The sequence below is a fragment of the Bolinopsis microptera genome, chromosome 1, assembly GCF_026151205.1.
Source record: "Bolinopsis microptera isolate Bmic1 chromosome 1, MBARI_Bmic_1.0, whole genome shotgun sequence".
In the NCBI taxonomy this organism is placed as follows: Eukaryota; Metazoa; Ctenophora; class Tentaculata; order Lobata; family Bolinopsidae; genus Bolinopsis; species Bolinopsis microptera.
This window is the reverse complement of record NC_087072.1, coordinates 933,975-961,757: the sequence shown is the minus strand read 5'-3', so window position 1 is coordinate 961,757 and position 27,783 is coordinate 933,975. Positions and strand designations below refer to the sequence as shown.

At 40.6% G+C, this 27,783-nt stretch overlaps 2 protein-coding genes and 1 long non-coding RNA gene across 3 annotated transcripts; 1 reads left to right on the top strand and 2 right to left on the bottom strand.

Annotated features, from left to right (window-relative positions):
- Window positions 1–1,625: 1,625 nt before the first annotated feature.
- Window positions 1,626–2,289, bottom strand: LOC134813801 (uncharacterized). The gene is made up of 3 exons (XR_010160064.1): window positions 2,229–2,289; window positions 1,987–2,097; window positions 1,626–1,688 (listed from the first exon to the last, which is right to left on the bottom strand). It is a non-coding gene; the product is annotated as an uncharacterized LOC134813801 (long non-coding RNA).
- A 6,421-nt stretch (window positions 2,290–8,710) lies between these two features.
- Window positions 8,711–10,084, top strand: LOC134819915 (uncharacterized). Its single transcript, XM_063830070.1, has 2 exons — window positions 8,711–9,361; window positions 9,543–10,084. Exons 1-2 carry the CDS (start codon window positions 8,714–8,716, stop codon window positions 9,939–9,941), a joined length of 1,047 nt encoding a protein of 348 aa, XP_063686140.1. The 5' UTR covers window positions 8,711–8,713; the 3' UTR covers window positions 9,942–10,084.
- An 11,727-nt stretch (window positions 10,085–21,811) lies between these two features.
- On the bottom strand, window positions 21,812–27,648 carry LOC134819540 (zinc finger protein 26-like). The gene is made up of 4 exons (XM_063829533.1): window positions 26,993–27,648; window positions 23,581–23,766; window positions 22,323–22,506; window positions 21,812–22,174 (listed from the first exon to the last, which is right to left on the bottom strand). The coding sequence occupies exons 1-4, from the start codon at window positions 27,646–27,648 to the stop codon at window positions 22,073–22,075; spliced, it is 1,128 nt and encodes a 375-aa protein (XP_063685603.1). The 3' UTR covers window positions 21,812–22,072.
- Window positions 27,649–27,783: the final 135 nt, after the last annotated feature.

The following is a 27,783-nucleotide window of genomic DNA, read 5'->3' as shown; positions in this document are numbered from 1 at the left end:
CAATTCATCGCAGCTCGGCAAGGCACAGTAGCGCATTTCGCCGATCTAGCGAGAAGCATAATTGAGTGCGCGGCGCGGCACATTAACGCATCGCGCTACAAAATTTGTTGGCCTTAACCGTTAAAACTTATAATGTAAACACGATTAAAAAGTATGCAGATAGTATAATTGATTGACGATGTCAACCCATCGAGATCGTTGCTTTGCGAAACAAAGCAACGATCGACGATGTGAATTGACCATTGTTAATGATCTGGCCCGGCGCGCGCTACTTCGTAGCACTTGCCGTCGGGCCAACATTTCGAGAAGAAAGCGGCGCGCGCTACTTCGAAGAAATTTAGACGAGTAACATCCGTCAACGATGTGAAGCTCACGAATGCTAGTTTGCGCGGCGCGTCGAAGTCCTCCAAATAGTAGTATAATATAGCATATATGATTGACACACGCTGCAACCCTTTTTGCACGCGAAAGAGGTCGAGCGCCAAATTTGTAGGTTTACAACCTACCAGGACGCGCGCCGAGTTGGACTCGTCGACGGTCCAATATATGGAACAGATATTTTACGAGTATCACCCGTTAAGCGCCAAATTCAAAATCGGCCGGCACGAGAGATTTGTACAATTACGTGTAGCAAATATATGATATAGTCGACAGTCGTTATAGCGCGATGAACAACTGGGCCGCCCATTCCTGAAAACTTTACCGCCTGGCTCTTATATTATTACTTGTACCGCGATGCGTTATTGTGCCGCTCACTCAATGAGGCTTTTCTAGATCGGTGAGATGCGCTACTGTGCCGCGCCGAGCTGAGATGAATTGACATCGTCAATTAAGGCTTTTAATTTTACTATTACTAATTTGCTCGCCCAAAGATTTCACGTGACTTTGGTTTTTACATGGTTTTGCAGCCGTACAAAACGTTTTTTCATAAATATAAACCCTAATCCCAACCCTAACCATAACCCCGAAGCTAATCATAACCCTTACTACATCCCTAACCCTAACCCAGTCCCTAAAAAATCAAATTAGTATTTTACTTAAAGGGTGATACTCGTAAAATATCTGTTCCATATATTGGACCGTCGACGAGTCCAACTCGGCGCCTTTCCTGGTAAGTTGTAAACCTACAATATTTTACTAGCCTGTCACGTGATCAGAACGGTTTTTGCCCATAACTCTCCAGGGAAGAATTTCAACCCTACGTCATGGGGGGGGGGTGGGGGGTTGATTCGGAATCAGCGTCCAAAAATACACCGATCCAGATCACATTCATGCCCAAAGGGCCTTTTCACAAGAATTTTCTTAAAATTTGGGCGAGCGATTTAGTAGGAACGGCCGGGCTCGCTAAATAAAAGGTCAAGAGGTGATCGATTTTCAACAGCACGTTTGTCCTCTTGCGTCACATCAAGTTGACCTTTCGCACGCTGCATTTAGCCTAGTAGTCATGACAACGACATTACTTTGCAAAGTTTAAAAGCTGTGATATTTTATTTAGCCCCAAAATCAAACTTTTCGGTTTAATTCAGAATCTAAGTTGTCCCAAATTTTGCTCCTGGGGAGCTGACTTTAAATTTGCGAGAGGGAAATTTTTTTGGAGATATACCCCAGCCGGTAGAGTTTGCTGGGATCTGGCTAGTGTGGTCACGTGTTGCTGTCAGCAGAAGCTGTTTTGCTTGGTTTATCTGAACCTTTGACGAGGAAGCGGGGTTTGAAGATTGTCGGTTATTTTGCATGATGATTGTTATGAATAAGATCCTGAGATATTCAGATGATGCTATAAACAGAAATAATACATCCTTTAGTAAATGATGCAGACTGATTTAAATTATTAAAGGGCTATCAAAAATTGTCACATGATAACAAGACCCAGATATTATTTGATTATTGATAATGCTAGCTTCAAATCGATATCTATATCAGTAAAATTAATCATTATGTTGGTGGCACTGATGATGATTGACATGGTTACACGGCACTTTAGCTCACATCCCACTCATTGAGCTTTCTGGGGTACTTGACATCCTTCTTAGCGATAGTTTCCTTCAACTCTTCAGCTATACGATTGGTAGAGATGTTCTCTAGTTTCTTTAGATCTACCTGTCAAGCATTAATACGACTTAATTCATTGAAAATTGATTTATAAATGACCGATAATCGATCGATAATCTACTAAATTTAACAAATTATTAGGATCCAATCTTGAAGTGGTTCAGAAATATTTTGCTCACCTCTCTTCCGAACTTGAGAAGCATCATGTTCTGACATTTCTCATCAAGTTCCAGAGGTTTCTCCTGCATTCCCTTCTTTCCCTTAATCAAGTGGATGTGTGATTTCTTCAGCTCCCTGTAGGTCATATAATTATAGTAATGTCGTGAATTTCTTATTGAAAAACATCAACTGCAGCATTGGCATTGTTAGGTCGAAACAACAGAAACATAATTTAGCCGGATTCAAAATTCGCAAAATCTTTTAGTTTTAAAGTCTTAAATACCAACACCACCAAATAACATGAGCCTTTAAATCGAAGGTCGGACTGACTTGAACTTGCAGATCTGATGAGCCTTCTCCTGTTAGAATCTTAATTCTATTTGTAGCTTGTTTTTGTACTTCATATTACTAACCCTGTATCTCACTTTAGCAAAGGTTTAGTTCCAGTGATTGTATATACAGTGTTGGGGTAAAGGGACTCCAGAAGGCAGACAAGGCTCGACTCCAGACTCTAGTTGTGTAACAGAAGAGAGAGGAGTGTCCTGTGTTTAGTTGACTCCAGACTCTAGCGAAGCAGAAGGGAGAGGAGTGACGTTGTTGACTCCAGACTCTAGCGCAGCAGAAGAGAGAGGACTGTCTAGTATTTTAGTGATCCCACAGATTCCGGTCGACAGATACTATCTGTGTTCTGTGACGTGGAAAGAGTGGTAAGTAGTTTATAGTTATAGTTTAGTAGTTTAGTCTAGGAGTTCCCGCTTCCTCTTTCACTTTCATTTATAGTTTCACGTGGATTACCTTTCACTTTACTCACGGTAGTTTTCCCCCAGGGTTTTATTATAGTTATCAGTTCCAGTTTAGTTGAAGTCCTCATCATTCAGAAGTCCCTCATATAGTAAGAAGAACATCATCATCAGGAGTAGTAGTTTTATTTAATAGTAGTTTAATCTAATAGTAAAAAGACATTATTTAGTGTAGTATTGTTTTTGTGTATTAGTTATAGCAGTGTGAGTAGCTGAGTCACACCAATCACCTTTTAATCACTCATTCACTATTTGAGGGTGAGTACATAGAGTAACAAGGTTACATTTGAAACCCCATTTATTTGTATAACCTCTTTATTCATCTAATTTGTATTTATAATAATTGAGTATTATTTGTTATTTAATTAACCCAAGAACAGGGTTACAACAGTGGTAGCAGGAAGAACTACGTTACACCGGACCGTATTTATTTTTTGTATATTTTAACTAACACTTAACACCTAACACTAGATTTCAGTTTTCATCATGGGAGGTGATAAAGTACCTGTTCTTGATGAGAAGGCCAACTATACAGATTGGAAACGGAGAGTTCAGTGGTGGAAGAAGGTGACCACCGTCAAGCCTGAGGCAGGAGCAGCTGCATTAATCATGAATATGTCTGGAAAACCAGAAGCTGTTGCTATACAGCTGGACGTGGAAGAATTGTCCAAAGCAGGAGGAATAGATGTTCTCATTGCTGAGCTGGAAAAGTTATATGAAAAAGACCAGACTCAGTCAGTCTTTACGTCCATTGACAGCTTCATGAACTACAGAAGACCCAAGGAAGTGCCCATGGAAGAGTATGTGAGAGAATTTAGCCATCGTTACAAGAGCCTTGTGCAGAAGCGTGGTGCTACTGTGGTATTTGAAGATGGAGTACTTGCGTACTTCTTATTACATCATGCTAATCTCTCGGACCATCAAAAGACGTTAATCAGGGCAACGGTCTCTAAGTTAAGCTACAAATAGAATTAAGATTCTAACATCTCCTGCTGAAGCTCCTTGATCCTGCTAGCGAGCTGGTTGACCCCCGCAGAGTGGAATACCAGACAGGACACAAGGTCGCTGGGTAGCACTCCGTTTTGCATGTACTGGATCTGAGGGGAGATGGAAATTGGAATGTAAGATAGGAAAGGGAGGGTTGCTACAAATGGATACTAAAACATAAGGGGTAGGGATACATTTCCAGATGATGAAAGATGTTTCAATCCGGGGCCGAGTTCGGATGTAAAAGATGCTGGTATTAACCAATATCCTTCAAAATGTAGTTTCTAATTTTCATCGATTATGATTTAATGAACATGCTATATGTATCTTTACCTTATCTAAGTTCAAGGTAACAACGATATCCAATTCATTCACTTTCTTCTGCTTCTCCAATCTCCAATTGGAAGGTTTCCAGATCATTCTTCTCACACTTCACACCATGACTGATCACTTTGTTCTTCTTCACCAGGGCATCAACCTCCTTTCTCAGGGAGTCTATTATCTTCTTTCTTCTTGGATTGCCTCCTCCAAGTCTAGTTTCTTTTCGCTTATCACTTTCGTAGCACAGCAGACATTTAAATATTTAAAAACTAAACAAATGGAAAGTGGAATCAAATTGATTCAAATTGGTTCAAAATAAACTAAATTAGGTCTTGATCTAATCCGATTAGTAATCGCCTTCCTCGACGAGCACCGCAATCACTCAATTTTCTGTGGTGAAAAAATATAGCCACACAAACAAAATTCTTGATGATATAAAGATTACACGTATAACACGTTAATCTAATAAATTACTCACATCATGATCTCAAGATTTTCGTTCTCGTTCTCGAGGGTTGATAACAAATCTTCTAGCTCTGCTTTCTGCTTGTCCCTCCTTCACCTCCCTTGTCTCCAGCTGCGGCGGCAGGAGCAGCTGCTTGTTTGGCTACAGGAGCTGCCTGCAACATACAAAATTGTTAGATTTAACTTAGAGTGAGATAAGGGGACTATTGCCAAGAGATATCGATAAGCATTAACAGGTTTGACACTTTTTTTGCCTGCTGATTTCATTTAATGACTGGATTTTAGTTATTATGCATAATATGGTACTGACAAATTTGTTCTTTCCTAGTACTTAATAAGTAAAATCATTCTAAATCATAATTACTTTTGAGGCGTGGCTTCGAATGTATTTGTAGAGCTAAGTTAGACGTCAGATATTCGTTAACTAGATCATTAGTCTAGTTAGATTAGGGAGCGATAGGCATCCTTTGTATACTTTTTTTGTAGAATTATTTCCTTTATTCCTATATTCGTAAATTTTTGATTTTTTTATCTCAACTTCTGGAGGACTTAGAGACTTTAGTTTTAGGTTAAATTAACTGCAATGATCTTATTTATCTACAAGTAATAAAGCAATGTAAGGTCTTCAGTGCTTAGTTTTAAAGATATTCACGAAAATTTACCAAAGAAAACAAAAATAGGCCACATTATTTTTATATCTCAAGCTAGGAAGGTCGCAGAAACTTTTCCGATGTTGGAAAATGTTTGCAATGACCACATTTGTATAAGACTTATGAATAATGATATGCCCTTAAATGCCTATTTGTAGATATATTGGCAAAATCAGTTATTTGGGCTATAACACACAATACAAATTTGGTAATGTGATCTCGGAAGGCAGGCGATGCGTAAAACCCATCCTCCGATGTGTAATAAATCCACCAGTTAGGCTCGCAGAGCCGGGAACTCGGGAAGTCTAAACATGGTTTGTGGCTATTCTAACAGCACAAATAGTTTTTAGTGAGGAACCTTACAGAGCTAGATACCGCTTTGTATCATGATCAGAATTTCGATCCATTGAGTTACATTGCTGCAGCTTCCACGTTTGAAGTCTTAAACGCATTTTTGCCATGCTGTTCTGCGTATCCATCGACCAGTCAGTCAATACTGTTAAAAGTATATCAGATTAGCACCAACTGCTGAGCAAAGGCGATATTTGACAAAAGTTCCCAGCTCTGACCCTAACTGGAGGATTGGTTACACATCGGAGGATGGGTTTTACGCATGGGTTTTTACGGTGGTTGAGTCAAACCTTTGCAGGCTTCCTACAGAATTGTTCTATCAATTGCTAAGATTATAAATCTATAATATAAAACTAAATAACAAATTATTGACCGCGTACAAGTGAAGCGAGCTAAACGTACATATCTGGATTTGGCCCGGCCCCTGGGGCTGGAGATGGTTGACCTGGTTGCAGTTGTTAAATAGGCTGCAGGGGCACACGGAGTTTTACTTTCTTTTTACTTCATCATTTGGTTCGCTTTACTTCAGTGATGTATTCGATCCAGAAATTTCAATCATTTGTAAATAAACATTTCAATTTCTTGCTCAAAAATTTCTAAAGAATGTTTATTTGAAAAGGGCGTGCATTGCGATATTTATGGAGACATACACAAAAACCTTATTTGGTGCCACCCTGAATTTTATTTCATATTCCCTTTTTTAAATAAGGGAATATCTAAAAAATTCGAATTTTGTTAACCTCATTGATTTTTTCCATACTTTTGTTGTAGGGTCATTTTGGCGTTTGCCAAATCAACAATTTTGGTCATAGTCTAAGACTTTATTACAACATTGAATCGGTGGACACAGTAAAAATAGACGACCGTGAAGAAGGACGTACAGAGAGAAGAATACGGAGATAAGACAAATGAGAGTGGGGGAAGTGGAGCCCTAATGGAAATGGACTTGATAGACTGTTTAGATTCTAATCTTGATCAACGTTGGGTTATATATCATAAGTTTATATGCATGTCAGTATTTGGGTTCTCGTACTGTAGTGCGACACGTACCCTAGTGCGAAACCTTCAAGATCGACACTGTCGCACTACAACACGCTATACTTGGACTGTAGTGCGACACGAACTAAAGTGCGACAAAAAACTTTACACATTCAATAAATCATCCTCTCTTGATAGTAGTGGGCCAGGTTGTCTCCACAGCGTTGATCAGGGCTCTCGTAGTCACTCGTGACATATTGAGGTTCGACTCCAAATGCAAGGAGCTCACCCAAGAGGGCTTCATAATTAGTTTGTGTCTTCCCGGGGAGTAAGCCGAATGCAAGGGGAATTCTCCAGCCATCAGGATAGTTGGATAGAGTCCGTGGACAGTCACCAACTGTGTGAACAAGTTAGGCGAGGTGCTAAAGGTACCAAGATGACAAGATCAACAGTAGGTCTTGTCGTCGCGCTTCTTATCCAGGCAGTAGCGGTATCCGTCGTAGATTTTTTTGAATCAGTAGTACGTCCAGGGAAGAAAATTATTGTAGAAGTCATGTTGATGTTGTTTGATACTTCGGTAGAATCATCGTGACCTTATAGTTATAGTTATATATGGCCCAAGCATATGAAGTATGAACTTGTTATCCCAATCAGAGATATACCTTCATACGATGCGTGTGATAGGAATTAGGATCATATGCTGCTTACGAGTGACTCAGTGGATCACTCACTGACCCGAAGGAATTATGATCAGTGGATCACTTCGAAATACATGTCATGAACCGACGAATCGGGTCCACAAGAAGTGTGCGAATTAGAGGATCTGACCTTGGAAGTAAAACAGGATATTGTGTCGCACTAGAGTACGCTACCTGGATCGTAGTGCGACACGTACTGTAGTGCAAAAGAGGGTGTTTTTGTTGGACTTCGCACTAGAGTACTTGTCGCACTAGATTACTTGTCGCACTAGAGTACTTGTCGCACTAGAGTACTTGTCGCACTAGAGTACTTGTCGCACTAGAGTACTTGTTGCACTAAAGTACGTGTCGCACTTATACAGTACGATTACCCAGTATTTAAGGGGAGGATTTCAGGGCATATATTAGTGTACGACATTTAGTACAGCAGCGTAGAACAGAGAGTTCAGTTTAACACATCTGTTTTGGTAACGAGGAGAATAGTTAAAGATATTGTTTAGAGCAGAGAGTTTTGGGGAGCAGAGAGTTTATTTTAACATCTCTGTTTTGGTTATCAGAGATTTCAGTTTAACACATCTGTTTTGGTAACTAGGAGAATAGTTAAAGATATTGTTTAGAGCAGAGAGTTTTGGGGAGCAGAGAGTTTATTTTAACATCTCTGTTTTGGTTATCAGAGAGTTCAGTTTAACACATCTGTTTTGGTAACGAGGAGGATAGTTAAAGATATTGTTTAGAGCAGAGAGTTTTGGGGAGCAGAGAGTTTATTTTAACATCTCTGTTTTGGTTATGAGAGAGTTCAGTTTAACACATCTGTTTTGATTACTAGGAGGATAGTCTAGGAAATTGTTTATAGATTGCTCGGAAGAGTGGGAAATTGTTTATACTATCTGGGGATACTTAAGAGTGGAGATATTGAAGGGATGTTACCCTTTTTGGTTTGAGTACAGCAGAATTTACAGTTAAAGTTTTCAGTGTAAGACCTAGGATATTTGAATTATTGAGATATTATATTGAGGAACATTAAGACATTGTATTTACAATTTTTAACCGTTTGTTCAATTTTAAATACTTTCCCTTGTCACCTTCCTGAACCGAATTGTAAGGAAAAGAGCCTTTTATCACTTTCATAATATAAAATAAAATTTAGGGTTGCACAAAAGAGGTTTTGGTGTATGTCCCCTTAAGTTTTGTTTTGTAGTGAAATGAAATTAAATAACCATGCCCCATGTTATTTTAAAGTCTTACTATTTTAGCAATGATTGGTTTTATCTCCCTCTTCCTATTCCTGTCCATGATGATTCCAGGAGCAGCTGACACAGCACTGAAATTCAGTGATGACAAATACAGTGTTGTTTCATTTCCTGTTGACATGTCCCCACTAGTGGAACAATTCTCCTTCTGCGTTTGGGTGAAAAGAATTAGACCTGGAGACTGGCCAGTTGTATTTGCCTATGAAGAATCCGAGCTGTTCCTTTACGCAACAGGCGCGCCTAAAATGTTTAAGGTGGACATGCCCTTAAGTAACAACAAACCTCCAATGTCAACCTGGTACCATTACTGCGGAACTTGGAGTCTTGCATCAAAAACCTTCAAAGGATACATTAACGGAGCACTAGTGGTGACCCAGACCATACCTGCAAGGTTCCTAAAGACAAGCGGCAACATGGTTCTAGGAGATTATTGGAATCCTTATGCTAGAGGGGCGTCCTATAACGACTTTGGAGGTGAGATGTTCAATCTGAACTTCTTCTCGAATGAGCTGACAGGGGGTGAGGTAGCAGCAATGTCAAAAGACGGTCTCTGTACACAGGTTGGATTTGATGACACCAGAGTGATCAAGTGGGAGGAACTACTGACAAAGCCCAAGATGGGAAATGTCCAGGATATTTCCCTAGATTGCCCTGTAAGTATAAGCTTTGTAAGCTCTGTAATAACATGTAAATTGGTTTTCTAGACTCTAGACTTTCCAGTCTAATGGGCGGAGGGTGTTTTTTGGAAAAGCCATGGTACTATGCTGATTTGAAAAAGAATTACATTTGATATTGACTAGGTGTTTTTCATTCACTAAATTTATATTTCTGCAGGACATCAAGGATGAACTCGAGAACAGTGCTGAATGTGAATCGGATCTAAGCAACATAAAGGCAGAAATGGAAAACATAAAGTTGGAACTACAAGAAGCAAAGAAGGAACTCGAGAACGGAGCTAAACGTGAATCGGATCTGAAAACCATAAAGACAGAACTAGAAAAGGAACTCGCGAACGTTCCTGAATGTGATCTCCAAAAAGGAAAGCTGACGAGATGGGATGTTTTATATTCCTGCAACTTCTACAAAAAGACCTTTACTCGAAAACTTCAAAAGAAATTCCGCAAAATGTGGTCGAAGACAAAGGGACTATTTGGGGAACAGTTGACTGACGAAGCCATAGAAAAGTTCAAAGATCTTCACAAGCAAGCAGATGACAATTGTGGAACCGATTAAAGGACTTTTATTTCATTACCATTTCTCATTAAAAACTGAACTGCTACATTTGATTAGACAGGGTTACAGTCAAGATTTCAAAATATTGTTTTTGCTTATATCATAGTGTTCTAGTTATCTTCTAAAATTATCCCAGCCACTACAGCTCATGATTTTGTTATTTGTGTCAAAATTAATTTCATGAATTAAAATTATTGCTATGTAGTCGAATGGTCAAAAATACGGTTTTTGAAATTGGATTCAGAGACAGTGCATTGCAATTATACGGGCCAGAAATTATAGAATATCATAAATTCATACTAATTAATACTTATTTCAACAAAACTACAGTTATCTCATTAAAGAACAAAAATGTCTTGACATCACTAAGTAAAACGAAATTTTCCTACGTACCGTTTTAGTCTCAGCGGCGGTTGCTTGGTGCAGGGGGAGAGTCCCCAAACCCACCAAATCCTCCAAACCCTCCAAATCCTCCTTCGTCAGCTGGCCCACGCTTCTTTTCTTCATCGTGACGAATATTGAACTCTCGCAATGATCCAGGAGTGTATTCCATCGCCCTGAAGGAAATTGGGACAGACATTCTGAATTCAAACAGAAAGATAATAATGATGAACGCTAAGATACAAATTTTGATCAGATGAAATTTAAAAAACATAGTTAAGGGAATTTAATTGCCTGTCAGTGCTATATCACTGGGGGGTCGGTTGCTGTGGTGGCGAGAGGATGCAATTGCTGGGTGGTGCTCGGTGATGCTGTCTTGTGGCAGGGTCATCTGTGTGTCACTCACGGTTCACCATTTTGTCCAAGTCTTGGTTGCCCTGTGTAATCGAGCATTTGCTTGGTGATCTTGTCTCTGACATGATCACTTACGGTTTAATTTTGATTCCCTATGGGCTTCAGAAGCTCTTCATGCTTTAATTTAACGTATCGAACCTAACCACCAGCTTGCTGGTGTCTGGACGGAGCGCTAACTTCTTGATGTCGGTGCTGCCTCTGGATCGGGTGCGAAGGTCCGGCAAACCATCCACCTTAAATCAAACCGCTACAGAAACGTCTACAGTGTCATTCAATAGTATTATACGTGGAGGCGCAGGTGGAGTGATGACGGCGACTAGGCAAAGCCGAAAGGACCCTAGTAGCTTGATGTCTGTTTGCAACTCCCGTAAGAGCCGACGTAAACACTGTAAATACAGAATTCCTTCATCAGATTTGTCATTTGTAAACAGACAGTCAAGTATGTCTAATCCTGTAAATATTGTAAAGAATCCTCTCTGTATCAGTACATGGAATGTTACTTCTCTTGTCAGTAATTCCAGTAAGATGTATCAATTAGGAAAAGGTGTTGATGATTATGGACTAGAGCTCCTTGGGGTAACTGAAACACATATGGCTGGATCAGGAACTCAGACTTTGAGCAATGGGGCTGTTTTGGTTTATTCTGGCAGGAGCGATGGAGTACGGAGAGAAGGAGTTGGCGTTGTTCTTTCCAAAAAGATGAAGAATACTCTCATATCATACACCCCTGTATCAGGACGGGTTATGACTGCCCGTTTACATAGCAAACACATCAACATTAGTGTTACAGTTGTGTATGCTCCAACTGAGGATGCAGAAATCAGTTTAAAAGACTCATTCTACAAGGAATTGAATGATGTTCAATCGGGACTACCTGCTCATGATATAAAAATAGTTTTAGGAGATTTTAATGCTCGTGTTGGAAGGGATACTGATGCTCACCCTGGTGTTATAGGAAAACACTCATATCACACAGAATCAAATGATAACGGAAAACGGATGCTAGATTTCTGTACTATGCACCAGCTGACGATTGGAGGCACACTCTTTGAACACAAGGATATCCACAAGACAACATGGAGATCCCCAAATGGTAACACCGTCACTCAAATTGACCATATGTGTATTTCGACGAGATGGAGCCATTCTTTGCTTGATGTCAGGAGCATGAGAGGAGCAGATATAAATACTACTCACTATCTGGTTAGAGGATATGTATCTATTAAACTTAAGTGTCCTCAGAAAAGAAAGAAGCGTGTAAGACAGCCTGCTTTAGAGCACCTGCGTGATAGATCTAAGAGCCAGGAATATAGTAACAGAATAGCTGAAGAGTACTATAACAACGATCAGGAGCATGAAAACTCTCCTTTAGAAGAACAGTGGCAAAATTTAAGAGATATAATAACTGATGTTTCATTTGAAGTTCTGGGTGAAAGGGGCCGGAAAAAGAGAACAGAACATCTCTCAAGGGATACTAAGAATCTCCTAAAAGAACGAGGGGAGATTAAAAAGAAACCCAGTACTGCTGAGAACCGTGCTAAGTACTCGCGGATTAACGGTCTTGTTAGGCAGAACTGTAAAAGAGATGATAATGCTTGGGCTGTTAGAATAGCTGAGGAATTAGAAGATGCTGCCAAGCAGGGTCAACAAAGAGATGTTTGGCAGAAAATAAAATCCCTAACAAACAAGAGAGTAAACAGATCTGCGGCAGTGCGGGATAAGAATGGGACGCTTATATCAGATCCCGAAGCTCAATCACATCGCTGGGCCGAATATTTTGAAGAACTCTTGACGCCAGCAGCAAATGCGGTGGATTTCTCTATATTGGATCAGGATGAAAAGTTACTTTCTTTTGAATACCTTAGTAATGATGATGAACCACCGTCCTTGTTTGAAATTGAGGAAGCTATCAAGAAGTTGAAGAACTACAAGAGTGCTGGAATTGATGAAATTTCAAATGAGCAGTTAAAGTACGGTTCTCCTGGACTTCTGCCTTGGTTAAAGGATCTTTTTGAAACTGTGTGGAAAAGTGAGGATATTCCTAATGATTGGAGAAAAGGAATAATCACCATCATCCCAAAGAAAGGGGACCTCACATATTGCAACAATAACAGAGGTATAACTTTACGCTCAACTATATCAAAGTTATTCCAAATTGTGTTGTTAAAAAGACTGAGTAATGGGCTTGAAAAATTACTCAGAGAGAATCAGTGTGGTTTCAGGAGAAACCGTTCTTGTATAGATCAGCTGTACTCACTTCATTGTATAATACACAATTGTATAGAATTCAACGTCCCTTTGTACATAAACTTTATTGATTTTAAAGCTGCTTTTGATTCAATCAATCGTGACTTTATTTGGAAAGCTTTTGAACATTATGGTCTTCCGACAAAATATATCAATGTTTTCAAAGCGTTCTTTAGAGCAACTGAAAGTGCAGTTCGTGTCAATGGAGAATTGACAAGATGGTTTGATGTCGATTCGGGGACTGGACAAGGTGATGTGCAAGGGCCCCCTATTTTTAATCTTGTACTTAACTGGGGATTAGAACTTGCAGAGAAGTTTAAGAATATATCCCGTGGTTTTACACTTCAGTACAGACAAAGTTCCAGACAACCGGAAAAATGTGTCATTGATCTTGACTATGCTGATGACATCGCAGGAATGGATGACACTGTTGAAGGACTGCAAGAAACTACGGACAATATTGCGAAATACTGTGGACTTGGGGGTTTAAAGATGAACGCAAAGAAAACAGAGATCATGGTCATTGGGAAAGATACATCGCAGCACCCACTCCCAGAGAATAGGACCATAGATATAACTGTCGATGGAAACTCTGCAAAGCAGGTCACTCAATTCACTTATTTGGGTGCCAAAATTACATCAGATGGCAAGATTGATAAAGAAATAAGTGTCAGGATTGGAAAAGCAACCGGAGCTTTTAACCAACTCAACAACATTTGGAAGAATAAGAACATAAGCATTAACAACAAAGTGCGAATCTACATCGCAGCTGTTCTTACCATTCTGACCTATGGATGTGAGATATGGAACACGACTCAAGTGCAGACAAGAAGATTGGAGTCTTTCCATCAGTACTGCTTAAGAAGAATCCTGAGAGTGAGGTGGTTCCATCGAGTAAGTAATGAGGATGTTTTAAGAAGGGCATCAATAACTGCCCTTGCTGACATAATAACAACAAAACGGCTGCGTTGGTTTGGACATGTCAGTAGAATGCCTGAAGATCGGTTGCCCAACTATTTACTTGAATGGAAACCCAAGCATGGGAAGAGATCAAGAGGCAGGCCTAGGAAGAGCTTAAATGATGTATTCATTGAGGATGCTGAGCAGAGATTGGATCGTAATGGACTCACGATTGATTGTATGAGAAGATTAGCTGCAGACCGAAAGGGATGGAGAAATGTTACCCGCCGAAGCTGTATAATACAAAGTAATGACGCAGTCGACGCAGACTAATCCTTTTGGATGGAGATCTCGCCATGTAACATGTATGTAAGGGAAAATTACTGTAAATGAATCTGAATGACAAAACAATTGATGTCTTAACTCTTACCTCTCTGGTAACTCATCATAAAGAAATAGTGGAACTTTGGGCTTATCCATTATAGACCCTGCTGGTAGTTTAGCCTGGATCGTGTCCAACCTCCTAATCCAATCCTCTGTCTCGGTGATCATCTGTCTCGTAGTAGTGCAAATTATAGAAGTTCATTTTTGTCATGTAAATCTGAAGGAAATTATAAGTTAATTAGACGGTATAAAGAGTTCGATAATTAATCTCTTTTAATCCAAAGACCCACACTAAAAGGTCTCCGACAGTCAACATGTCTTCCGAGCTCATTTACGTTTTTCTGCCGATCTCAATACAAGCCTTCTACAGCAATGCTGTCGCGCGCACACGTGTTGCATAACCAAAGATAAAACAGACTAAAGTTACATTTAAAAAGAAAAATGGCCAATCTTCTGAGCGTTCACTTAAAACTCATTTCACGTTCTGAATGCCATGGATGAATTACTAGTACTAGTAGTGTTTAGTAGGTAATCGTACTGTAGTGTGACACGTACTGTAGTGCGACACGTACTCTAGTGCGAAGTCCGAAAAAAACACCCTCTGTCGCACTAGGGTACGTGTCGCACTACGATCCAGGTAGCGTACTCTACTGCGACAAAATATCCTGACTTATTTCCAAGTTCAGGTCACATCCTATCCTTCTTATGGACCATTAAGTGATTCGTCGGGTCGGTTCATGTCACTTATTTTGAAGTGATCTTGCGAATACGATGGTAAATCAAATTTGTTTTAATACTTTCAACACTACTATATAACAAATAATTTGAGGTGTGACAACATGATTCGGCGGGTCACGCTATAGCAATTGCCGTGTTGAAGAGCTCTATACTACGGGTACGTATTCGTGTTGAGTGCCCTAAAAGGGAGCTGGATATTTCATTGCTGTTATCGTTTGAACGCAGTTTAGCTTGAAGAATTACGCTGTCTGTGTTATTTGAAGAAAAATCGTGATCAATCAGTTATTTCAAAACCTACCCAATAACCCCTACCCTACTACAAGGGTAACTTACTTTCAAGTTTCTGTCGCACATTTTTTCAGACCCGGCTGGATCCAGCATCATACATCGTGTCTGGGTACTGCTCTTTGAAAATGCCAGCGATACTAGAGAATCAGAAAGTTGTGCTTGGAGGTCTTGCAAACATAGCTGATGAGCACGCCAAGAAAGCCCTTGCGAGCTATAGTCCTTCACTGCCTTATGGTGAAAATAAAACTAACGTCAAGAAGTGCAATGCCCAGCAGCTAGAGGCTTGTGCAAAATTAGTTGGACTCAAAGCCAGGTCAGAGGATGGTAAGGAAAAGCTTTATCGAAACCAGGATATCCTGACTGACAGAATAATCCTGAAGATAGAGTCACTATTTGAAGCTGAATGCAGTGACTGCAAGTCAGTGTACCAGAACACACTGGAATCCGCGCCTCTTTTTACCTGCAGATTGTGCCTATTGGGAAGTCACGACTGTGAGGAGCTGAAGAAAAAGGCAACGAGTATGAGTGAAACAAATCCAAAAGGATTTGTCTGGATGTGCCACGTGTGTCTGGAAAAGAATGAATTGGAGGATATGCTGCTTTCATCAAACCCTCCAAAACAAGGCTCACTGAAACCGATTCCGAAACAAGCACTTAGTGCTAGTGTCGACAAACTGGACACTATTACAGAGTCAGAGGAAAATACAGGTAAAAGTGACCATGAGATTGAAAGTGAAGAAGAAAAAGCAGAGTCATCAGAGAGGATAAGCCCACGAAGAGGTCGTGATGAGACAAGGGAGACGAGGGAGAGGAATCCCAATACCTCAGGGCACAAGAAAGAACAAATCTGTGAGCTCTTCAAGAAAAGGGCATGCCCACATGGACGAACTGGCAAAGTCCTTGTAGACGGCAAAACCTGTGAGAGGAGCCACCCTAAGAGATGTTACAAGTTTTGCGACTTTGGGGCCAAGCATCAGAATGGGTGCAAGAAAGGTAAAAAGTGCCTATACTGGCATCCCAGAATATGCAAGTTTTCCATTAAAAACATCAGATGTGAAGACGATCAATGTACCTTTCAACACCTGGTGTTTACCCGCAACGGTCCTGGCCACGGAAAAGAAGAAGAACGAGAGACTTACAGACGAGTAGAAAATACTACTGAGCCCTACAGACGAAATGCGCTTCCCAAATTCAGCATTGCTTCGTCAGGATACACTACGTATCTAAACAGAAAACAAACAGTCGTTGTTGAAGGTCGCAAATCATCCTTCCAGCCAGTGGCAAGTGGGGTGCCACAAGGGACAGTCCTAGGACCGATCCTATTTATCCTGTACATCAACGATCTGTTGAACAGCATTAGCTATAGTAACGGATTCAGCTTTGCAGACGACACAAAGCTGATTGGGGCTATCCGAGGAATGAGTAGTGTGGAGTTACTGCAAGATGATCTCAACATAGTCATCGAGTGGTCACGTGTTAACAACATGGAGCTACACGAACAGAAGTTTGAGGTTGTAAACTACCCCCTGAATGGATCAAAAGCTCTAAGAGAGCTCCCGTTCTACCCAGAGACTGTTGAGTATACTACACCAAAAGGACACGCAATATCACCACAGGAAACTGTCAGAGACCTTGGAGTGTATGTTAGCAGCAGTAGGTCATGGGGTCCTCACATTGAGAAGACAGTTCAAGGAGCTAGAAAAATGGCGGCTTGGACATTGAGTGCCTTTAGAGACCGGTCACAAGTAGTCATGCTGACTTTATACAAAAGCATGGTTCGCTCCAAGCTAGAGTACTGCTGTCCAGTCTGGAACCCTACAAAAGTCACAGAGATACAAAAGCTGGAGACTGTACAGAGATCCTTTACTAGAAAGATATCTGGCTGCCGTGATCTCCAGTACTGGGACAGGCTGAAGAAGCTTAAGTTGATGTCCCTTCAGAGACGGAGAGAGCGTTATTCCATTATTCATGTATGGAAAATTCTTAATGAACATGCTCCGAACGATACGGGCTTCGAGTTCAAGTCTCATCAAAGGCATGGTATTAAGGCAGAGATCCCAGCCATGAACAAAAGCGCACAGTTGTCGGTAAGAACAGATTACGACAACAGCTTTAGAGTTAGAGCAGCTCAGCTCTTCAACGTGCTCCCATCGGAGCTCCGGAGTATCACATTGCTAGACAGTTTCAAAGTTGGTCTAGGCAGATTTATGGAACAGTACCCAGACACACCACCGGTTCCGGGCTACACTCCGACAAACGATAACTCAATGCTGAGCTGGAGGAGGACGCACTCGATGCAGTTGTCCTGAGCACGCCCTGCCAAACTCACCAAAACGTACCAAAACGTAACGTACGTATTGAATGAGTAAAGTGTTTTGTCGCACTTTAGTTCGTGTCGCACTACAGTCCAGGTAACGTACTTTACTGCGACAGTGTCGATCTTGGAGGTTTCGCACTAGGGTACATGTCGCACTAGAGTACGTGTCGCACTACAGTACGTGAACCGAAATAGGATTGCTTCATTTTGTATCAGTCTGGGAAAAATAATTATTATCAGTTGGGGAAATGAAGATTTAAAAGATTTTATTTTCATGAATATTAATTTTTGTTTTGGATAATCACTAAGGTTCACTAAAGTTTAATAAAGTTAACTACAAAATGACTGGAACGTGCGTTCAATAAGTTAAAATCCACCGTTCACTACAACTACGCTTCTGAGTTCTAAATATTGAGCTCGCTTGAATGTGCACCCTGTCGCTGGAACCTTGTAGTTTTTAGCCGTCTTCAAGTTGAAATCTCCCGTGATGTTTTTGGCCAACATTTGGGGATATTGATCTTAGTAGTGGTACTGGTCATGGTAGGTTATTACAATCCACAATATAAGTCCCGAAACTGCAAATGAGTTGCCAAACAAGGTTGACCTGCGGAATGGCAGGCTGAGCGCCGCCCATAAAAACAAAGTAAGGTTTAAACTGACTCTGCATTTTGATGGAATAACTGCTAGATTTACCACTACTAGCTTGTAACCAGCCAGTAACCTAGTAACCAGCCAGTAACCTAGTAACCAGCCATGCCACACAGGAGGACTATAGTGCAAAGAAACTGCTGCTCACTGCTGCTCACTGCTGCTCACTGCTGCTAATTGCTGCTCGAACTCAAACTACCCGAAAAAGATGATCAACAACATCTCTTCGAAGGTGAAAACATTCAAACGCAGGCTCCCCACCTGCAGGGACACCTCGAACAATTCTATATTGCTCCCTGTGTCCCCTGATATCACAATACGTGTTATCTCCACCTTCGGAGGTGACACGACACTGATAGACATAATTGAAAAGTTTGAATCCACCATAGAGACTTCTCCGAGTTTGTCGTCTACCTCTAACACCGACACGACAAGTACAACGGAGACCTCCAACAAGGAAAGAAACACCGGCAAAAGACTATTCAGTTATGTTAAAAGATCAAGCGCATCTTTGCGGAGAAGACTCCTCAACCCACAATTGCACACAGAGAATAACACTTTAACAAAAACAGAACCATGCCACCAGAGAAACTGTAAGTGTTGTTCCATGATAGGAAGTGAAAAGTCTTTCACCTAACTATGTGCTTTCGCGCCGCTGCGAAATTGTATTAACAATAACATGGAGTCAATATAAGACAAGCTCCAGGGACCTGTTCGCGTGTGTACTATATACGGATATCAAATAATTTTAATTTTCGCAACCAAAAGTACTTGACCATGGCCATTGTTAATGGTTTGGCCCGGCGCGCGCTACTTGATCGTAGCACTTGCCATTTCGAGAAGAAAGTGGCGCGCGCTACTTCGAAGAAATTTAGACGAGTAACATCCGTCAAAACCAAAACTATAAAAACTTCGGTAGATCTTGTATTTACCTGGGGACCTCAGGCTATTATGTTTATAAACATAAAGATTCGGCGGAATGACAGGCTGAGCGCGGCCCAGTAAATTTTGTATCAGATCACGTCGTGACCCCCCTCCCCCCATTGTCGTGAATCCCATTATCAATTATCGTGACCCCCATTTTGTTTTGTTTGTTTTTTGTTTTGAAACCCCACGGTGGAGGCTGGCGTGTGCCGCAATTTATTAATCAATGGTAATTACATGATAGCCTGATGTCCCCAGGTAAGTGCGAAGGATTGACAGCGAGTGGCGTGAAATATCTTGACCATTGTTAATCCCAGCAAAAGTTACTGGCTGGTGGTGGTACTAGAGGTGTTTTAATTTAAACAGACAGCTAGACCTCGCGCGCAACATTAAGCATGATTTGCACGCGTGGCGCATTCCAATCTTCAAGCAGCCAGCACGTGACACAATTCAGCCAATCAGAGTACAGGAATCTGCAAAGTTAAAGTTGCAAACTTTTGATCGGCCCAAAATGACACTTTTCTGGAGATTTGTAGATAACTCCAAATTTACGTTGTTTTAAATGTTCCCCCTGGGAGGGAAACGTTACTTTTACAAAACGAAAATGTTGCAAAAAACCGGAAATCTCTAACTCTTTTTCTTTCAAAGTTAGACCTCATTCAGTAAGGGTTTCTGGGTGCAGCTGACTGACGCCGAGTAGGGTATTTTGGCCGTTCTAACTTAAGACTTTTAAGAATTAAAGCAGCCGTATTGATCCTCCAAACCTACAACTTTTAAGAGCTAGAATTGACCGTATTTTGCCGTTAAAATACAGCTTATACTGTTTTATTTCATGATTGGGTCGTAATTCAAAAGCCAATTTCAAATTTGACAAGAAGTGGGGCTCCACGGCTCACTTAACATCACTTATCGCTCAGTTGAAGCGACCATGGACAGCAGGCATATGATCCGAAATACGAAGTATCCTTGTGTTTGGCATGTAGTAGCCCTAATTGGGACTTCGTCATCAGTTATGAATATGGTCTGATGTTGTAGAGTGGAAAAAGGGTCTTTAGGTGGAAAGAAGGAAAGTGGTCACGACTCACACTGGTCAGTGGTCGAGTACGGTCACAGAGGGCGACTTTTTGTATGACGAATTTGCAGAAGTTATGGAACTAGATTAACAGTATGTTAATCTAGTTAAATCTGGATATAGAGTGTGGCTACTATATTTCTTGAGAACAGGGAACAACGAATACGATTGAAATGATAACAGATGAACTGATAAAAATGTAGATCTACAAAACTTGTTAAGAAAGGACTTCGAAAAACTCACGAGAGAACAGGACTCCCTCTTTTCTTACCCCCGAAAAGGACTGCGCCGCGCGTGTCAAGTAACGCCACGGAATTACGTGATGTGATCTGAGATCACGTGATGTTACAAGGCACTCACAGGCTCGCAGGCAGCTCTCTTCCAACGTAAGAGATTCACATAGCCATGTGTATACGCGTACTGCGTGACGCGCTTGTTTCACAAGTTGAATATATGCCGCGCTACTGCAAGCGAGAGGGCTCTGGTTAGAGCAACGTAAGAGACGAGAGCTCCAATTAAAACATATATCAATATCAGCTTACAACCTGCAACACTGGCCCGGCGCGCGCTACTCCGTAGCACTTGCCGTCGGGCCATTTCGAGAAGAAAGCGGCGCGCGCTACTTCGAAGAAATTTAGACGAGTAAGATCCGTCAAGAAATATCAACACATGAACATTTTTTTGGCTTGTAACTAAAAACTATCTGTCATACATTGTATGACCTTGTCATACGTTGTATGACTCGCCGCGCACGAGTGCGCGGCTCCCCCTGTATCGTAGAAACTCAGTGAAGCGACAGTGGGGGTCACCACGTGGGCTTTTACTAAATCGCTCGCCCAAAAATTTCACGTGACTTTGGTTTTGCAGCCGTACAAAACGGTTTTACATAAACCTTAATCCCAAGCCTAACCATAACCCCGAAGCTATCCATAATCTTAACCGCAACCCTAACCCTAACCCGAGTATATGACCCACCGCGCACGAGTACGCAGCCCCCTGTATATAGTATCATAGAAAAGGCTTGAAAACTGGCCACGGGCCCAAAATAGAAAATCGTAGAAAAGGTACACTTAGAGAATAGAAACAACTCAGCGAATAACGACAATGAGGGTCACGACGTGACACAAAAAACTACCATTGCGCGATCAGATTGGCGAGACAAAACTTCTGGTACTAATAATCAATGATATTGTCATATCATATCAATAGTGTAGACAGGATCGAAACATTTTTGAAAATTTTGTTTCTTCAAATGTAGAATATCGTAAATTTGGTTCCAAAAGATCTGCCGAACCAACAATGGAGCTATAAGACAACATCTTTGCGATACATATTTGTGGTTTGGTAGAAATAAAACGGTGAACTGTCCAGATATCATAAGTATTGAATACTATTTATTTATTTGACTTTGCACGATAGTCGGAAGCGCGCTAGCTATCAGCTATATGCATGCAGCGCGCGCGCACGTACTCTCGCATTGCTGCGGGACAGTTGAGTTTTTAAGGATCTCTTAGGGCAAAACTAGCAATAGCTTTCATTAAAAATAATTTGTTTTGGAAAGATTCTTGTCGGTAAACACTACTACATAGAGAAGAATGAGTTTTCAGAATAAATGATTAAAGATAAACGTAGAATCTTTACCCTCAATCTATGATTTGAAAATAACTGAATTACTGAACAAACACAAAATGTAGGTCAGCTGAAAAATTCAAATCTTTAAAAATTTTTTATTGAGCTGAAAGCTGTGTAACTTATCCGATACTCTATCTTCATCAATTTGGTGAAAAAGCGCTGATAATGATTTCTGAATAAAAAGTGTCACTGTGTCCTTGAGTTATTATCGTTATCAGTATTTACAGTGTTGTCTGTTGCATGACACTTGGCTATGTGCTTCGCAAGAGTGTGTTTCAACTTAAACGACTGAAAATATAAAGAGGGTTATCTTCTTTTGAAGTAGTCATGGTAGCAGCCACACAATAATCAAAAACAAATCAGCCCTGCTTATTTATCATTTCTATCAGGATTAAAATAGGTTAGATAATTTGTACCAAACAAATACCGAACATACCTTATCACAAACATTACAAATGAACTCGGTTTGATAGTGCATCTGTTTAACGTGTGCTCTAAGGTCCGCTTCCTGCTGGAATACAGTGCTGCATATCTCGCACGCCTGCTCCTTCACGTCGCAGTGCTGTTTGCGCATGTGCCGAGTTAAGTGCGACTTGCACCCAAACCGCTGCTGGCATAGCCTGCAAATTAACTTTTAAATTGTAGGTATAATAGCGGCAGAAATTAATTATACAGTTTAATTGTTTGATGCTGAAATATAATATTTTATTGCGGTTGGGAACAACTGAGATCCCTGCCAACATCGTGAGTGTAACTACTACTTCTACTACTACTACTACTACTACTACTACTGTGAGTGTAATCAATTTAAACCTTTAAATAAACTTCGGAGTCCGGACCATCAATATAATGATTAAACTCATGATCTCAATAACAGTTGAAAACTTCTATTCTAAATTGGTTAGGTGCAGTGAAATAGATAATTCCTGCACCTGTTTGATCCTTGGAGCAGGAGAGAGTCTAATTACTGAATATTATATAATTAGTACTGTGTGTACAAGTGTGTGGGGTTTAGAATGGGAGGGGGGGGGGGGGGGGGGGTGAAACATAATGGAATGTTTCTAGTAAAGCTATGTGATGTATATTGTATATGGCATCGAATGTAATGTGAAGTGTACAAAGGCTGTGTTAATCAATACCAAACTTAATTTATGCTGCAGTTATAATTATATCTGTTTTATTTTCAATTGAATGACCGATGTAGTTATTGTAGTTGGCACCCTGTGGTGTGAATTGGTTCTTCGATATTTTTGCATTTTCACATGGTTGAAAGTTAACTGTTATTTAAGGTACAAACAATCCCAGTCAAAATAGGCCAATCCCACAAAACCGTTGTAAACCCTGTAAAACCTGTAAACCCGGTTTAGAAAACCGTTGTAAAACCGTTCTGTTAAACAAAGACATAGTCATAACACACTTGACGTGAGCACAGAAAAAAACAACATTTTGAAAAGCTCAACATGTTTGCTTTTACGCGACACTAACGGCCAAAACGCTATAGCTCAATTCCCTGTAGGTTTGAGAACAGTTCATAAAGCGTTAAAAAAGTAGCCTCACAAGTATAACAGGAACTTGGCTGACAGCTGGCACTATTATTAAAACATTACTCCGAAATAACAGATACACTATTATTAAAACTACTACTACTACTAATAACAGATACATTATCATTATATAATGCTCTCAGTGAATACCTGCACATGTAGTTGCGTAGTTTCTGATGTACCATCCTAATGTGGAGCTGTAGGCTGCCGTGTTGAGTGAACTCCTTACCACATTCCGTACACTTGTGGTCCTTTATGTTGTTGTGCGCAACACGCACGTGCTGCTTCACATACTCCGCATTCTTGAAGGTCTTGTTACACTGCTCACAACTGTACCTGAGGGAGAGAGCTTGTTACATTGTTACACTGTCACACTGTCACACTGTTACACTGTCACACTATCACACTGTTACACTGTTACACTGTTACACTGTCACACTGTCACACTGTCACACTGTTACACTGTTATACTGCTCCGCTGCTCGCAACTGTACCTGGAGGAGAGCTAAGACTTTGTAACCAACAAGTTTAATTAACACACATCACAAGTTAACAATCTTGCTACCTATGTGTCACCTTGACAGGAACTCTATTTATGTGTGGAACTAGAAGTCACGCACGTGACCACGGAACTGATTAATAAACTCAAAACTGCCTGTCTTCTATTTAATGCTATAAAGATTTAATACCCTACCGTTTAATATAGAGGGATATAGAGGTAGAGAGTTCAATTTGTCAGTCGAGGATTGATGAAGTGGAAGTCACCAAATATTGCATAACTTGGCATAAGGAGGCCGGGGGGGATCGGGATAAGATATTTCTTACTATAAATAAGTATATTATAAAGGAGTACTTTAGTCTTTACGTTATGGTGGTATCATGTCCACACTATTAACAGTACTGCAGACAGAGAGAGAGAGAGAGAGAGAGAGAGAGAGAGAGAGAGAGAGAGAGAGAGAGAGAGAGAGAGAGAGTGAGAGTGAGAGTGAGAGTGAGAGTGAGAGTGAGAGAGAGAGAGAGAGAGAGAGAGAGAGAGAGAGAGAGAGAGAGAGAGAGAGAGAGAGAGAGAGAGAGAGAGAGAGAGAGAGAGAGAGAGAGAGAGAGAGAGAGAGAGAGAGAGAGAGAGAGAGGGAGAGAGAGAGAGATAACACACACTGTCTACAGGGATGTGATATCAGCCTACCACTACTATCAGCCACATTGTCGTCATTCTCACGTCACACCAGTTGTTGTGTAGTAGTTACAAAGGAATCTACATTCCCTTTCACTGTTATATTATTCCCCTTACACAAAGTATCAACTTAATAACACCAGAATGTGTGTGTGTCTGTCTGTGTGTCTGTCTGTGTGTAATTTCCGAACGGTTATACAAAAAAAACGGTAATAGTTACGGGACTGGTTTTTTCGGTATAGTCCCGACAAAACTCTGATGAAGCCCATAAGCAAATTTTTTTTAAATCGGCCGATGGTAAGTGGTTTAATTGATGGTTTTTTACCACAAAATATGTTACATAAAATGGCTTGAGAAGAACGGCAAGAGTTACGGGGCTAGCTCTCTCTCTCTCTCTGCATATGTAGCGTATATATTACATGGCGTATATATTACATGGTCATATGATACTATAAACTTATTAGGGGAGGGAGTGCTCAAACGGTCTGTTTGGACTGTAGAGAGAGTTCATACTTTCATACGACAATGTAATGCATGTTCACAAATATGATAGGCTGGTGTGGTGCAGGGTTAATTTCTATTGATTATTGATTAAGAATTACTATTTTTTAAGCATACTATTGGATACGTGAGGGCACTCCGAATACAATTGCTCGCCTAATCCGGGTTTTGACTCAGCGGGTAATTACTCCTACCCTTTTTAACTGCGGCAGTGAAATCCCGGCCGTAGGCCGGGTTACACTAGTTATATTATAAAGGAGTAAGGTAGTATATTCACTAGCCTGGCTACTATAATACGTCTGGGTACTGTTATTTTCTTGTCACGTGGTTCACACCACACAGGAGTATTGTATAGTGAGGTGGTATCCAGTGTATTGTATAGTGAGTGCTGACTAGTGTATTGTATAGTGAGGTGGTATCCAGTGTATTGTATAGTGAGGTGGTATCCAGTGTATTGTATAGTGAGGTGGTATCCAGTGTATTGTATAGTGAGGTGGTATCCAGTGTATTGTATAGTGAGGTGGTATCCAGTGTATTGTATAGTGAGGTGGTATCCAGTGTATTGTATAGTGAGGTGGTATCCAGTGTATTGTATAGTGAGGTGGTATCCCGTGTATTGTATAGTGAGGTGGTATCCAGTGTATTGTATAGTGAGGTGGTAACCAGTGTATTGTATAGTGAGGTGGTATCCAGTGTATTGTATAGTGAGGTGGTATCCAGTGTATTGTATAGTGAGGTGGTATCCAGTGTATTGTATAGTGAGGTGGTATCCAGTGTATTATATCACTAATAATATACTCCAATATACTCATAATATTATACAAATACTTACAGTTAACACGCACATGTAGGGAAACAATTAGCCTACTATTACCCACATTTCAACATGCACGAGATATTCATTGCACGTGAGATAATAAAGCCTAAATCTGCCCATTACACCCTGCCTGACTAATCACAATATTGCGATCATCATGAGTCTTTATCTTAGCGTTGGAAAAGCTCACAAACTGTACAACTCATAACCACTGACTCCTTGTTTAACAACATGTGTAAATAGTGGCCAGTAAATTAGTGAGTATTACTACTACTACATTACTCCTGGTATTATTGATATCAGTTATAGAGGTAAGAAGTGCACTAACCTGATAAAGTAAAGGTAAGAAGTACACTAACCTGATAAAGTAAAGGTAAGAAGTGCACTAACCTGATAAAGTAAAGGTAAGAAGTGCACTAACCTGATAAAGTAAAGGTAAGAAGTGTGCACTAACCTGATAAAGTAAAGGTAAGAAGTGCACTAACCTGATAAAGTAAAGGTAAGAAGTGCACTAACCTGATAAAGTAAAGGTAAGAAGTGCACTAACCTGATAAAGTAAAGGTAAGAAGTGCACTAACCTGATAAAGTAAAGGTAAGAAGTGCACTAACCTGATAAAGTAAAGGTAAGAAGTGCACTAACCTGATAAAGTAAAGGTAAGAAGTGCACTAACCTGATAAAGTAAAGGTAAGAAGTGCACTAACCTGATAAAGTAAAGGTAAGAAGTGCACTAACCTGATAAAGTAAAGGTAAGAAGTGCACTAACCTGATAAAGTAAAGGTAAGAAGTGCACTAACCTGATAAAGTAAAGGTAAGAAGTGCACTAACCTGATAAAGTAAAGGTAAGAAGTGTGCACTAACCTGATAAAGTAAAGGTAAGAAGTGCACTAACCTGATAAAGTAAAGGTAAGAAGTGCACTAACCTGATAAAGTAAAGGTAAGAAGTGCACTAACCTGATAAAGTAAAGGTAAGAAGTGCACTAACCTGATAAAGTAAAGGTAAGTGCGCTAACCTGATAAAGTAAAGGTAAGAAGTGCACTAACTTGATATCCCTATGTAAAGGTAAGAACTAACCTGATATCCCTATGTCTGAGCTTCATGTGGGCACTAAGACTGGTCATGCTGGTAACCACCGCCGCGCAGTGCTGACAATGATACACTCTGAGAGGGTTAACTCTGCTACAGCTCCTCTTCTCGTGCCTGCTGAGGTAGTACTTGTTTCTAAAGCTCTTCTTGCACTTCCCACACTCATGGGAGCTGTACTCTTGCTCTGTTTGTTTGGGCACGTGGTTAGTCACGTGACGGGGGGTCTGCTGTGACGTCACGTGGTGTGATGACGTCATCAGAGAGAGCTGTGTTACTGAGGGGGAGGGTGTTTGGAGCAAGGTGGAGAGTTTAGGACGGCCTATCAGGGGCGGGACTACTAGAGTATCTGAGAAGTTGTTAGACAGGGATTTTACAGTTTGATAGAGGAGGAAAAGGAGGAAATCTTCGTCTGCGTAGTCTGAAAAGTTCATATTGCACTTGTGCTGGTGCCACAGTTCTGCAGTGTCTGAGGAACACAGTATAGAATATTCTTCAGATAGATCACGTGGTGTAATGACGTCACGTGGTGTGATGACGTCACGTGGTGTGATGACGTCACCAGAGAGAGTAGTGTTGTTGGAGAGGGTGGGAGCTGGTAACATGGTGATTGTGGTGGGTTCAGACATCACCGGACCTTGTGACATCCTGCTTACAGAGGGAGGGTGTTGTAATTAATCACTTAATTACTTTTTAATTGATTGGATTATCAATAATTTGTAAGTGTAACTACGAGTCGGACATTACGATTAAAAGTGTTTTCAAATTCAGCTCACCACCCG

Bases quoted from the DNA above. Each gene is read 5' to 3' on its own strand.
- LOC134819915 (XM_063830070.1), top strand. From the start codon at position 8,714: ATGATTGGTTTTATCTCCCTCTTCCTATTCCTGTCCATGATGATTCCA. The intron at 9,362-9,542 runs GTAAGTATAAGC...ATATTTCTGCAG, and splicing joins ATATTTCCCTAGATTGCCCT to GACATCAAGGATGAACTCGA.
- LOC134819540 (XM_063829533.1), bottom strand. From the start codon at position 27,648: ATGTCACAAGGTCCGGTGATGTCTGAACCCACCACAATCACCATGTTA. The intron at 23,767-26,992 runs GTTAGTTCTTAC...TCTCTCCCTCAG, and splicing joins CTCAGACATAGGGATATCAG to GTACAGTTGTGAGCAGTGTA. The intron at 22,507-23,580 runs GTATTCACTGAG...GTTAATTTGCAG, and splicing joins CTACGCAACTACATGTGCAG to GCTATGCCAGCAGCGGTTTG.